The following is a 13562-nucleotide window of genomic DNA, read 5'->3' on the forward strand; positions in this document are numbered from 1 at the left end:
AATTAAATTCTCCTCTCTCTTGCTACTGATTGCATGCCATTGAGTAACCCCTACACGTGCCATAGGTTGCCGGCTCCTGCTCTAGAATGTAAATGCCCTGAAAAATTATGTGGGTATTTTTTTTTTATTGATTCTAACCGATGTTTGGGGCGACGAGTGCCACAGGATTGAGGTAGGTCTGTTTCATATTCCGGGCAAGTGTGTGGGTGTACTGCTCCAGAAGATCAGCCAATCCTGCAGCTCCGCTCTGACCTGAATTTTGACCCCTCCATAACGTAGCACTGCCCGGACCCAACAAAACACTACAGCCTCGTAACAGATTCTGTAGACAGAGAGAAAGGGAGAGACAGATGAATGTAGTTAATAAAGAATTCCTATCAATATAAATACAATTTGAATGACAAATATTCTGCAATATATCATTTCCCTAAGGTAAAGCAGACCTCATTGAAATGCGCATCTTGAGTGGCTGTCAAACCGAAGCCTGACTGGAGGCCCTCAAAGGTCAGGAGGCGGGACATCAGTCGCTCAGCTATCAAAAGGTCATTGCCATAGAGACGGATTGTTGCCTCTGTGACATCCCGAAGCTGATGGGCCAGTTTCTTTTCAATGATGGTGTTGAGCTCTGTCTCGTTACGTTCCAACGCCTCCAGCTAAACACACAAAATGGTTATGTAACAAAGACTACTGTATCCATTACAGGGCAAACGTTTTGGTTATTAGTTCAAAATGAATGCGTGTGTGTGTTTGTGTGTGTGTGTGTGTGTGTGTGTGTGTGTGTGTGTGTGTGTGTGTGTGTGTGTGTGTGTGTGTGTGTGTCCGAGTACTTTTGCGTCCATTAATTTTTACTTTTTAAACCCAAAAATGAAAAACGAAAAATGTGGTTTCTTCTTTATTGGTTTTAACAATGATAAATAGAATAAGTAGATACAAACTAATTTTCTGCAGACTATTTCATTTTCTATTTAAAAAGGAATAAAAAGAAAGGGGAAATGGCTCAATTTTAATTTTCTCTCATTGTTTAAAAGATTTATTTACGCCTTGAATATTTGATATGCACATGTGAGTGGCACTGAAACGCCCCTTTTATATGATTGGTATACCCACCCCTTAAACACTGAAGGAAACTTTTTTTTGCCTGTTCCCCCAATCTCTTTATTCTTTTTTAAATAAAAAATGAAATTGCCAACAGTTGAGTTAGTATCTGCTTATTTTATTAATCAGTGTTAAAACCAATAAAGAAAAAAAATAATTTTTAGTTTTCCATTTTTGGGTTAAAAAAAGAAGGAATGGACGCAAAAGTACATGGACCGTCCCGTGGCTATTTTTCCAATAACCTATTTTTAACTTGAGCATCAAATTGAAATTACGAAAAACAATCATTATTTTTTTTTAATGCTGGTTTTGTTCATGAATAATAAAATAAGTAGTTTTTGTTTTTTCGATCTTGAATTCCTAATTGAATATGAAATTAATGAATGATACACAGATTTTTCTTACAGCTGTGTTCAGCTCCACAAAAGGAGGAGATGTGCAGTTGTACAGATCAGGATCTAGCCATCCTCTTTCTCCATCACAGTGCCGAATTGCAGTTCCTTGAAGAGAGAGATGGATTGAATTAATATATCCAGAAATGCATACAGACACATATAAACACTCACCATAAATAATACAGTATATTACTAAACCCTATTTAGAGGAGCTCAGCCCCCTTTAAAATCAGCAATAAACTCGGCATCTTATGCGATCTCCTCGTGTTTCTGAGGTTCTGAATCCTCTCCTTTACAGTCATTAAAAATTTGTTACATTCAGTATATTCTTTCCCTTTAGTCGGTGGAGGACCCGGTCATAGGTGACATAGGGCATCAATATTCGGTACAGTGCTCCGCACTGCACATAGCTGTCACAAACACACTCTGACAGGGCAGAGGGTGGGGCCGGGTCGTGAATATACACAATCAGTCACTTATCGGGCTAATTAAGCCTCTGAGAGGGATAAAGGCCGACTGCGGATGGTAGTGGCGAGAACCCCCCAAACTTAAATCCTAGATCACCCCTTACACTTACCCACTGATCCTTTAGGACAGGGTACAGCTGCAGGCAGGTTGAACTTTGTTCTGGGCCACCAAATTCCTGATGTTATGGTTTTAGGACAGCCATCGTAGATCACTGAGAAAAGGGAGGTAGAAAAGAACAAGAAAAAAAAGACAGGTTACTGGATGGATGGTGGATGGATGGATGGATTTGGAATGGCTTACTAGTCATATTATTTCTGTCATATCATTAAGTGGCAGAAATAGTAAGAGTAGTAGGGTAGTATGCCATTTCGAATTCAGCCATACACTCACCTTCACAGCCTGTTTGTGTGACTTCTGCAAATGGGTTGTCACACATGTTGCACTGACGGCCAATCACGCCGGGTCTGCACTTGCACTGGCCGCTCTCTGTGTTACATGACCTCGAGAAGGAGCCCACTGGGTAGCAGTCACATGGCAGGCATTCATCACTTCCCCGCTGTCGATAATGAAACTCCTAGTACACATAGAAATATATACACGTGAAAAAGTATAAAAATACATTAAATATGAAAAAGAAATACAGATGATGTGTGTGGTTTTAAAACTAATTTAAACATTATAACTGACCTTGGCACAATTTCTACAACAATAAATAAAAACAATAATTTACTTCTGTATTTAAAAAGCCTCAAGAGTTTTGTGTTGTGTTTCCAATTGGGATGAGTGTAATATATTCAAATATTAATGAAAAGGCCTTGTGTAGCAGAGTGTGAGGTGCATAATTATTTATATTTCTACAGCGACCCAGAGTGAGGAACATCATCTCTAATCTCCCTTTATTACACTTAAATGCACACAAAACAACCCAGTTAATGCTCACCAGACCAGCTATAAGTGCAATTACATCTAATTGAGGGGATAAGGGCATTTACTCATAAACAAAAACAACTCAAGTAGCAGAGAAATATATATTTTTTTGATTATTACTCATTTAGATGGTACATGGATGGAGGGTCTACGTATCTACTGGCAAACTGGGGTTTATTACTGTATACATGATACCTAAAAAAAAAAATGGCAAAGTAATGTAACATTTATTGTTTCAGTCTATATTGCTGATGCCAACAACAGTTCACAATTTGTATGCTTATGCAGACAAAGCAGGTTCAAGTATGATTTGCAAAATTTCTGATTCTGTTCTCTGCTCTTCTTGTCCTGAGCTATTTCTATGGCTTTCTAAATAAATTTAGAAAATGGCCACAGTTAGGGACTGTTTTTACTGAAATCTGTGACAGGAACATCCAGTTTTCTTAGGACATGTCTGAGGAGCCTCAGGCTCATCTTTTATTTTGAAGTTGTGGGTTGTTCTGGCTGCTGGTCGCAAGTGGGTTTAGGTGCCTGAGCTGGAAGACATTTTTTTTCTTACATTGCAAATAGGTTAGAATACAGATCAGACCTTCAGATTACAGATTAGGGCCAAAAATCTGTATTAAAGGTCTATTTAATACAGATGGGTTAGTGGGATGATTCCACACGGAATCAACTTTTATCCATATATGCCCCCCCTTCCCTCCCATCACCCAACATACATCCCAGTGGTCAGACATTAAATAACAACAGACACCCATATCAACATGCAGTTCAAAGAAAATACTCTATAACATAAAAAGACATAAAGAAATTAACCTACCGAGAAAAAATAAAAAGATTCCACATATTAATTACAGAAATTACCCAATTGTCTCTCTCCACTACTCTTCCCCCAGGAAGGCCAAATAAGTGCCCCACTTCCTGCCATAATCACCCAACCTGCCCAGTAGTCTATGAGATAACTCCCCAAAAGCCACCACTCTGCCCAACTCGGTGCACCCCTCATGAAATGACGACCCGACGACTTCCATCCACTGAGAATCAACTGCCAGCCGATCATCACGCAAGTAAGAACCCAATTTTTTATGTGTTTAACACAGGACCAAAAAACTTGGTGTGTGTTAGTATGAGTGTGGTGCGTGTGCACCTTGCAGTGGCAGTTTCCAGTGGTCTTATTGCAGTCTGTATCGAAACCTTTACTGGCATCACAGTGGCAGGGTCCACATGTTGGGCTGCCCCACCAACCACGAGGACACTGTTGCTCGATCCTGTAACCACACACACAGTTAGATGTGATCAAATACCTCTGTATCTAGGGCAGATCTGACACAGAAAATGAGACAGCAAGAGAGAGCAAGAGAGCGCGAGAGAGAATGAGTCGACAGATAAAAAGGTCTAGATGAGATTGCTGCTGTAGTGAAGGATTTAGTTGAGTGTGTCTGCGTATGAGGTGGGGTTGAATTAGGGTCACTTAAATCACAGACTGTCAGCAAACTTAAGTCTATTTTCATGTGTTCAAAGGCAATGACTTAAGCACACATATACATTCAAATGACATCATAACATAAACACAAATTATATCTGCGATTTACATTCTGCCTTTTGGATAAGCTTAAACACTGCATTAGTCTGAACAAAAGCTCTCTCACACACAAAGTAAGAATGCCATAAATCCGAACGCATTATATAAGGTCTTTGTCCATCTTACTTGTAAAAATTTTTTCCACATCTTAGAGCTTATAAGAATATAAGAATAAGAGCACTAACTGGGGCAGCAGGATGCTGCGGAGGCAGGCAACAAATTCTAGGACTGTGTGTGCATCTAGTCTGTGTTTATGGTTATGTATGTGCTTAAGTGTGTACCTATGTTGGCAGTACTGTCCGTAGTGACTGTCCTCACAGTCGCAGATATACCCATGAGAGGAGCTGGGCTTCCTGTGGCACTTTGCTTGATTCTCACATGGGTTGAGCTGACATGCATCCATACAGCTTTTACCATAGAATCCTGGTAAAAACAAAAATATATATACATAATTTATCTGTTAGAGCACAAAGCTTATATACATATACTGTATTTCAAAACAAAATCCACACAAAAAATGCATCTTTAAAGGAATATTTCGGGTTAAATACCAGTTAAGCTCAATCTACAGTATTTTAGGCATATGTTGATTAACACAAAAAATTATTTTGACTCCCTCCTTTTCTTCAAAAAAAGTAAAATTCTGGGTTACAGTGAGGCGCTTACAATTGAAGTAAATGGGGAAAAATTTTGGATGGTTTAATGGCACAAATTTGAAGCTGAAAATTTTATAAAAACACAATTCTTCTGTCAAAACCCATGTATTATTTGAGCTGTAAAGTTTTTTAAATTCCTTTTACAGTCATTTTAGGGTTTTAGGGATTATAGCAATACGTCGTCATGGCAACAAAGTTGTAAAATTGCATATAACTTTACACAGAAAGGGTTAGTAAGTGATTAAATAATCAAAAAATCTACTTAACATACATATTGTTCTCATCTTTTGGCTATACTTTTAAAACAGCAAATATTTTAACATATACGGATTGTCCTCATTCACGTCCATTGTAAGTGCATCGCTTGAACCCAGATAACATTTATTCAAAATGTATTTTTTGTGGTAATCAACATCACGCCACAAATGCTTCCGATGGAGCTTAACTTGTATTGAACCCAGAATAATCCTATAAGTAGTATAATATAATGTAAAATATGTTGCACATTGTATTTTGTCATTGTGACTTTCTTCTGCTCTTATTACAGAAGGTGAGAAACCTAATTGTCCTTTATCTTTTAAGTTAATATAGTAATTGTACTATGAAAACATACTTAAACTTAAAGAACTCAAACCTAAAGGCTTGGGTAAACCTTTTTCACATGCCATTCTGTTTTGCACGTGTTCTAACTTTCATCCTTTCAAAGTAAAACTCTTTTGACCACAAGCTTTTTTTTGTTAATTATATTTATAAAAACCAGAAGCCCTCGAGCGTGACATATTCTGTCAGTTGCGGTGTTCGAAATCATTTTGCATGGTCAAAGCCTTGTGTGACGGTGGCTTAAAGAGGCAAAAATGTCTCATTCCGAACTTCTCCAGCTTTTTGCTTCAGGCACGCAGTTATGTTTTTGTTGGAAAGCAGCGCCCTCCTTCGTGATGTCCTGCCATGGACACCATGCCTGTTTAGTGTTTTCCGTATAGTAGACTCATGAAAAGAGATATTAACCATTTCCAATGATTCTTTCAAGTTTACAGCTGTCACTCTAGGGTTCTTTTTTTACCTCATTGAGCATTCTGTGTCCTTTGCACTTTGAGTCATCTTGGCTGGACGGCACTTCTAGGGAAAGTAGCCACAGTACTAATTTGTCTCAATTTAAAAATAATTTTTGGACATATGAATATCTAAGCTCTTTGTTATAACTTTGAAACCCTTTCCAACTTTATGCAAAGCAACAGTTCTTCATTGTAGGTCTTCTGAGATCTCTTTTTTGCTAGGCATACTCCACATCAGCAGATGCTTCTTTTGAATAGCAAACTCAAAATATTTGAATAATTTTTATAAGTCAAAGTAGCTCTAACCTACACCTCCAATCTCGTTTCATCAATTGAATGCCAGGTTTGCCAACTCCTGACTCTAATTAGCTTTTGTTGATTAGCCTACGGGTTCACATACTTTTTCCAACAAACACTGTGAATGTTTGAATACTGTATTAAATATGTACAAGAATACACTTATCTGTTTGTTATTAGTTAAAACAGACTGTGTTTGTTCATTATTGTAACTTATATGAAGATCAAACCAGATTTTAAGACATTTATACTTAAATGCATGTAATTCCAATGTGTTCACATAGTTTTTCTTGCCACCATATAAGCTGCGACTTCCCTCGCACCGGTGACGATTCTTACAGCATCCCTCCACCTCCCCATCTTCACCTCTATATTTCATAACTACTTTAGGCTACCAATTATTATTTCTAAATTGTCTTTCTATTACTCGTTTCAGTCAGACAGTCCAGGGCGGAACTCAGAGCTCAAGCCCAGTCCCGTCCCGTGCTCGGGCCCCTCTATATGATCTAGGACTATATGAGCCAGTGAACTCCTTTACAATAAATCTGTTACTATGCTCAGACAATACAGGAGATGCCATAATTGTGTCAGTAACACACATACAAATATCCACCCTACATATCCTAAAAAATGTACAATGATTCAACCTCCAAGCTCTATTTCCACACACCTCATGTGTAAACTTAAATAAGGACATTAAAGCACATGAAGTGAAGGGAAAGGAAGTATTTTACTGCCCATAATAGGAGCACAGCCTTGATCTCTCCATCACTGGAGTCATATAGAAAAGCCTCCATCTCATCTGCACAATAGCTGATCAAAAGATACAATTACCCCAATTACAGTGTGTGCAAACCCTGACTTCATTCTATTAAGCCGAATAGAGAAAAGCTCACTAATCAAAAAAAGAATGCAGCAATACAACCAAAAGAAGTTTCCATAGATACACAAAGAAAGGGTTTTCAAAGCATTGAATGGCATGGATGTGAATTCCATACCATTCAATGCTTTGAAACCCTTTTCTTTGTGTACAGGATTAGAATGAAGCACTTCTGAAAAAAAATAAAATAAAAATATATATATATATTCATCCAATGTCTTGCACAGATTCAACCAGCACCTTGCAGTACTAAGATACTTTTTTGGAGAAATTATTTTATGCATTTGTAATTTCTGTAATTTATGCATGGGTTTAAAAAAACGACAGAAAGAAAAAGAGAGAGAATTAGACATCTCTGTTCTAAAATTTAGGCACTCCTAGAGTGTGTAGTGTGGGCTGATTCTACCAGTAGGAGGTCTGAGAAATGAATTCAGAGTTTATGAAGGGAGTCTTTGATTTCTCTTCCTGCTGAGTACTATTAATAACCCGACGCAACTATAACAGCATGATAATGAAGTGAAAGTGTCTCTGTGTATCTTCATTTAGAAGTGGGGAGAGTACTGATGAAGGGAGATCATTTAAATGCATTACTGTTTGTATGAGTGAGCGAACTGTGGGCCTGTCACCATCTAAGCCACTAGCATGTCATATATATTAGTAATAACTTTTCATCATCTCTATAAAAAACAACACAGACAGCTCCAAGCAGAGACAACATAACACATTTTCTGGCTTACCTGGTTCACAAACACAGACGTGGCGATCCCATTCGTTAGTGCAGTGACTGCGGGCAGGGCAAGGTGAGGAGTTACAGGGGTTGCCAACATTACAGCCAGTCTCCACTTTGATGGTTCTGGAGGGCCGGGGCAATGCAGGGGAATCAGGACGCACCCCCAGACGCACCCCCTGACATGACAAGACACAAAAAATACAAATGTATTGCAATACACACAATCCCGATTAGGATATAATGCAACTTTTAAAAGCAAATTATATAAATAAATATCACATAAATGATTTTTTTGTGTTTAATATTAGGGATGTACCGATACTTTTGAGAAAAAGTATGAGTACCGTTACTTACTTTTTGGTACTCGCCGAGACCGAGACGGGTACCTGATTTTTTTTAGTTTTTGGTTTATTATTTTAATTTTTGCGGAATACCATATCAACAGTTTCTTTAAATGTTATCATCAAAATAGTGTTTAAATAAATACATTCATTAAAACTTTAACCAATGGAAAATATAACAACACATTTTTAACATAATATTAAATATATTTTATCAAATGAAGAGCTTATATACAGAACCTCAGAGCACAATCCAAAATTGGAGATATTTTTGTCAAATATAGTGCTGCATAACATTTTTGTCAAATATAGTGCTGCATAACAAAGCATCACAGATGTGAGATAACACTTAAATATAATACAATTACTATTGATTTATTATAATAAGTAGTAGTAGTAGTAGTATTACAGTGAATATTACATTCACTGGTTACTATATAGTAGCGATCTATTTCTGTCGTAAGTGTTTTCTTTTAAATTGAGCTTTTATTTTGGCTGAGCTTTCATTTTGACGGTAGCTTGTCAGTCCGGAAAAGCCCATCGCTACGTGACTCAAAGTGATTATTAAACTGCAAAAAGCAAATATTTAATTAAATAAATAATTTATCTGTATGTGCCTTGCACTAAAAACTGAATGCTCAATGCTCATGATGATGTTCTCCGTGTATGAGTCAAGGAGCTCTAAAAGGTATGAGCACGTTGTGTCTTAATGTCAGCACAACACCGGCTCCACACATTCACAAGCGCTCACATTTGAAGTCGCAGCACATGCAAAATATACACTCACCTAAAGGATTATTAGAACACCTGTTCAATTTCTCATTAATGCAATTATCTAATCAACCAATCACATGGCAGTTGCTTCAATGCATTTAGGGGTGTGGTCCTGGTCAAGACAATCTCCTGAACTCCAGACTGAATGTCAGAATGGGAAAGAAAGATGATTCAAGCTATTTTGAGCGTGGCATGGTTGTTGGTGCCAGACGGGCCGGTCTGAGTATTTCACAATCTGCTCAGTTACTGGGATTTTCACGCACAACCATTTCTAGGATTTACAAAGAATGGTGTGAAAAGGGAAAAACATCCAGTATGCGGCAGTCCTGTGGGCGAAAATGCCTTGTTGATGCTAGAGGTCAGAGGAGAATGGGCCGACTGATTCAAGCTGATAGAAGAGCAAATTTGCCTGAAATAACCACTCGTTACAACCGAGGTATGCAGAAAAGCATTTGTGAAGCCACAACACGCACAACCTTGAGGCGGATGGGCTACAACAGCAGAAGACCCCACCAGGTACCACTCATCTCCACTACAAATAGGAAATAGAGGCTACAATTTGCAAGAGCTCACCAAAATTGGACAGTTGAAGACTGGAAAAATGTTGCCTGGTCTGATGAGTCTCGATTTCTGTTGAGACATTCAGATGGTAGAGTCAGAATTTGGCGTAAACAGAATGAGAACATGGATCCATCATGCCTTGTTACCACTGTGCAGGCTGGTGGTGGTGGTGTAATGGTGTGGGGGATGTTTTCTTGGCACACTTTAGGCCCCTTAGTGCCAATTGGGCATCGTTTAAATGCCACAGCCTACCTGAGCATTGTTTCTGACCATGTCCATCCCTTTATGGCCACCATGTACCCATCCTCTGATGGCTACTTCCAGCAGGATAATGCACCATGTCACAAAGCTCGAATCATTTCAAATTGGTTTCTTGAACATGATAATGAGTTCACTGTACTAAAATGGCCCCCACAGTCACCAGATCTCAACCCAATAGAGCATCTTTGGGATGTGGTGGAACGGGAGCTTCGTGCCCTGGATGTGCATCCCACAAATCTCCATCAACTGCAAGATGCTATCCTATCAATATGGGCCAACATTTCTAAAGAATGCTTTCAGCACCTTGTTTAATCAATGCCACGTAGAATTAAGGCAGTTCTGAAGGCGAAAGGGGGTCAAACACAGTATTAGTATGGTGTTCCTAATAATCCTTTAGGTGAGTGTATATTTATCTCAATAAAGTGCAGCCTTTGTGGTTTAACAATCACTCTAGGACATAATGATTTTAATTTGTGCGCTGATTGTTTCAGAATGGCATTTGTATGTCAGATGGTATCCTTTTTTGTATCAGAGAATTTCTATGAGCAAAAGTACAACTACATAAGCATGGTATCGGACCCAATTCCGATACTAGTATCGGGACATCACTATTTAATATAAAAAAGACATTTTTAATTATATGTGAAAGAACTGCTTTTTATTATTATTTCTGAGCTCTAAGATCTCATAATTGTTTTAAACAAATAGTCAGCTTGTTAAAACTAATGACCCCATTAGGAATTTAAGGCTACCTAGTAATTCACACATGTGAATTGCCGAATAGCAATTAAAGAAGGTTGCAGAAGAAGAGGTTGTGTGAATAGAGATGAGATTATAAATAATTTTTGTAAAAAAAGACAATTAGTTGCTATGACGCACCTGAATACAGCCACGCAAGCCATTTTGCACTTCTCCTGACCCTAAAACTCCGCCCACATGCAGGTGCTTCACCTTTACACCATTAATCTCATTTCCAACAATTACTGTTCCCTGTGACACAAAGAGAGAGGGCATGAAGAGACACAGACAGAGAGAAATTGAGAGAAAATGAGAGAGAAAGAGATTAAATTAATCAATTTATATTACCTTGTGTGTATGCCAGGGTGTACATGTGTGTGTGTGTATAATCTACCTAGTTGATCTCTCTGTCAGAGTGTGTATACAATGTAAATATTTACAGTAAGAATAACTAGATTAGTGATCTGTGTCTGATTTGTAGTTTAATCCTTGAAGATTACGACTTGACATTGCAGAATTTCAGATTATGGATTACAATATGGGATTATGGCAATAATTCAGTGGACAGAATAGGGGTTAGCAGACCCCTGGTATGTGTGCATCTGTGTGAGGGTGTGTGTAGGCTTGTGTACCTGATACAGTCCAAAGTCCAGTCTGACTGTGGCAATATATCGAGTCTCTCGTCCACTCCGGACATCACGGAGCTCGAGCTGTATGTCATGCCAGCGTCCATCAGACACTTGAACCTGATCCAGTCTTAACCGGACTGGCCGAGCAGAACCTCGTGCCACAGAAAACACCAGCTGACCTGACATAACCTGGAATCACACACACATGAAAGAGACTCAGATCAGTAACCTACTTTCCAAATTAAAACTGACAAGTGTCTCTCAGGTTTTACATTTTTAGACAGATTGTGAATTTAAAAACAATGGTGGTGGCTGTGGGGATCGAACCTTACCGACCTTATGATTAACAGTTATGTGCTTTAGACCACTACGCCACCACCACTCACTCACACAAATTAGATTAGAATGCAAGGATTTTTGACCAACTAACAGCCAATATTCCAAATATCAAAACAGGTAATGCATACTAATTTCACAGACAGTGAATTTTTCAAATAAATTGTCTGTGGAAATAAGGTACCTATGGGTATTAGGCCTGCATGTCCTGCCTCAGTTGAAATGTATTTTATTTTGTTACTTTGTAAATCATCCATCTTTCAATGATGCCACTGAAGTTTACATTTTTTTGAATGGTTGCAAAATGTTTTAGAAATCATAAAATGCATAATAGGAACTTTATGTCTCTATGTATGTGTTTGTAAGTGTGTGAAGACTACCTGAAAGATTAAGCTGGTGTATTGTCCAGCTTGAGCCTGCAAGAGAACTCCTTCTTTCGACCTAGTGCGGAACACCAGCCCCATGTACCAGGGTGTGGTGATGGTCACGTCATTCTTCAGGTCCCACCACAGCGCACTGTTACCAAGGAAGCGATGGGGGTGGGACATGACTGTGGAGGAATCATTTCAATATTACAGTCATCATCATTATTGTCATCATCAATAATTTGATGCTGCAGTTTGATGCTGCCACTCTGTTGCTTGGCTTAAAGAGCAATGAAGAAGCTAGATAAATATGTGTATATGTGTATGAGTAGTGGTCAACTGATATGGATTAATATAGTAAATAAGATATACATCATATTGCAAACAAAAAAATTATAATATTATACTATTATTTAGCACTATATTTATACATAATTTCACACAAAACATACTTTGTAAAAAAGAATCTTTAAAAAATAACGTTGTATTTTAAAAGGTAGATAGCAATTTTAGTAATTTATTTGCACATAAATACATTTTTATTATATTAAGAAGAAGAAAATAACAATGCACATTGTAGTCTAACAACGACGTATGGCATATACACATTAGCAATTCTCACAAAACACAGAAGCAAACTAATTGTACATACAGTGCATTTTGAATATGACATTTACTCATAACACACATGAAGCACTTTTACTTTGAAGTTGGTTTCATGCGCTCGTGCAGATCTAGCAAGCAGAAAACAGTTTACATGGCCCAGATCGCCTGCTTGGATTGTCATGGACTCACGGTCACGTAACATTCATAACATAAATCAGAGGAACTGAGTTTTGATCCATAATGATAGAATACGCACTTCAGAGGAAGCTATTCACAGGAAGAAAACACTAGATTTTCTTAAAGTTTGTGAACAAACTTTACATCTGTTTAAATGAGATATCTGCATATTTGCATTCAGACAGTATGTGCTAGAAGTATGATATTTGCCTTTTCATCATTAGAAAAAAAGTTCAAAGTTACAGGGATATGCTGAGGAGAGGCTACTATGTGCTTTAGAAGAAATATGATGATGCAGGATGCTGGTCCTGCTCAAGTTTTGTGAGGTTCGTTAATTACATCTGTTTAAATGAAATATCTACATATTAGCAAACAGTATATGATATTAATTTTTCATAACATTTGAAATCCTTAACAGTTACAGGGAACTGTTGAGGAGAGAGAGGAAGAGTAAAACACGCAAGCACTTTTACATTGTGAGCTCAAACGCATTTTTCGCGGCTCTGATATGCAGACTGTTTAAATTACACTGTATTGTACACCGCTCTATTATTGTAGTAACACAACTGCACTTAACAACAAAACAAACTGTGATTGGTCGTTTACATGTCTCAGACGGCTCCTTCCAATGCAAGCAGGCGATTCTTTGAGCCTAAAGAAACAAATCGGCCAACAGGAAATTGTATCGC

General features: G+C 38.0%; 1 protein-coding gene across 1 annotated transcript in view; it reads right to left on the minus strand.

Moving 5' to 3' along the window:
* Positions 1–13562, minus strand: part of celsr3 (cadherin, EGF LAG seven-pass G-type receptor 3) — a 51483-nt gene that overhangs the window by 16867 nt on the left and 21054 nt on the right. Inside the window, exons 10-20 of the mRNA XM_052094372.1 lie at positions 12106–12275; positions 11393–11578; positions 10902–11012; positions 8093–8261; positions 4752–4893; positions 4036–4156; positions 2349–2532; positions 2068–2169; positions 1501–1595; positions 444–653; positions 139–322 (exon numbers count right to left, since the gene is read on the minus strand). Of these exons, the coding sequence (XP_051950332.1) occupies positions 139–322; positions 444–653; positions 1501–1595; positions 2068–2169; positions 2349–2532; positions 4036–4156; positions 4752–4893; positions 8093–8261; positions 10902–11012; positions 11393–11578; positions 12106–12275 (1674 nt within the window). The remainder of the gene's footprint in view (positions 1–138; positions 323–443; positions 654–1500; positions 1596–2067; positions 2170–2348; positions 2533–4035; positions 4157–4751; positions 4894–8092; positions 8262–10901; positions 11013–11392; positions 11579–12105; positions 12276–13562) is intronic.

The sequence above is a fragment of the Xyrauchen texanus genome, chromosome 27 (assembly GCF_025860055.1).
Source record: "Xyrauchen texanus isolate HMW12.3.18 chromosome 27, RBS_HiC_50CHRs, whole genome shotgun sequence".
NCBI lineage: Eukaryota > Metazoa > Chordata > Actinopteri > Cypriniformes > Catostomidae > Xyrauchen > Xyrauchen texanus.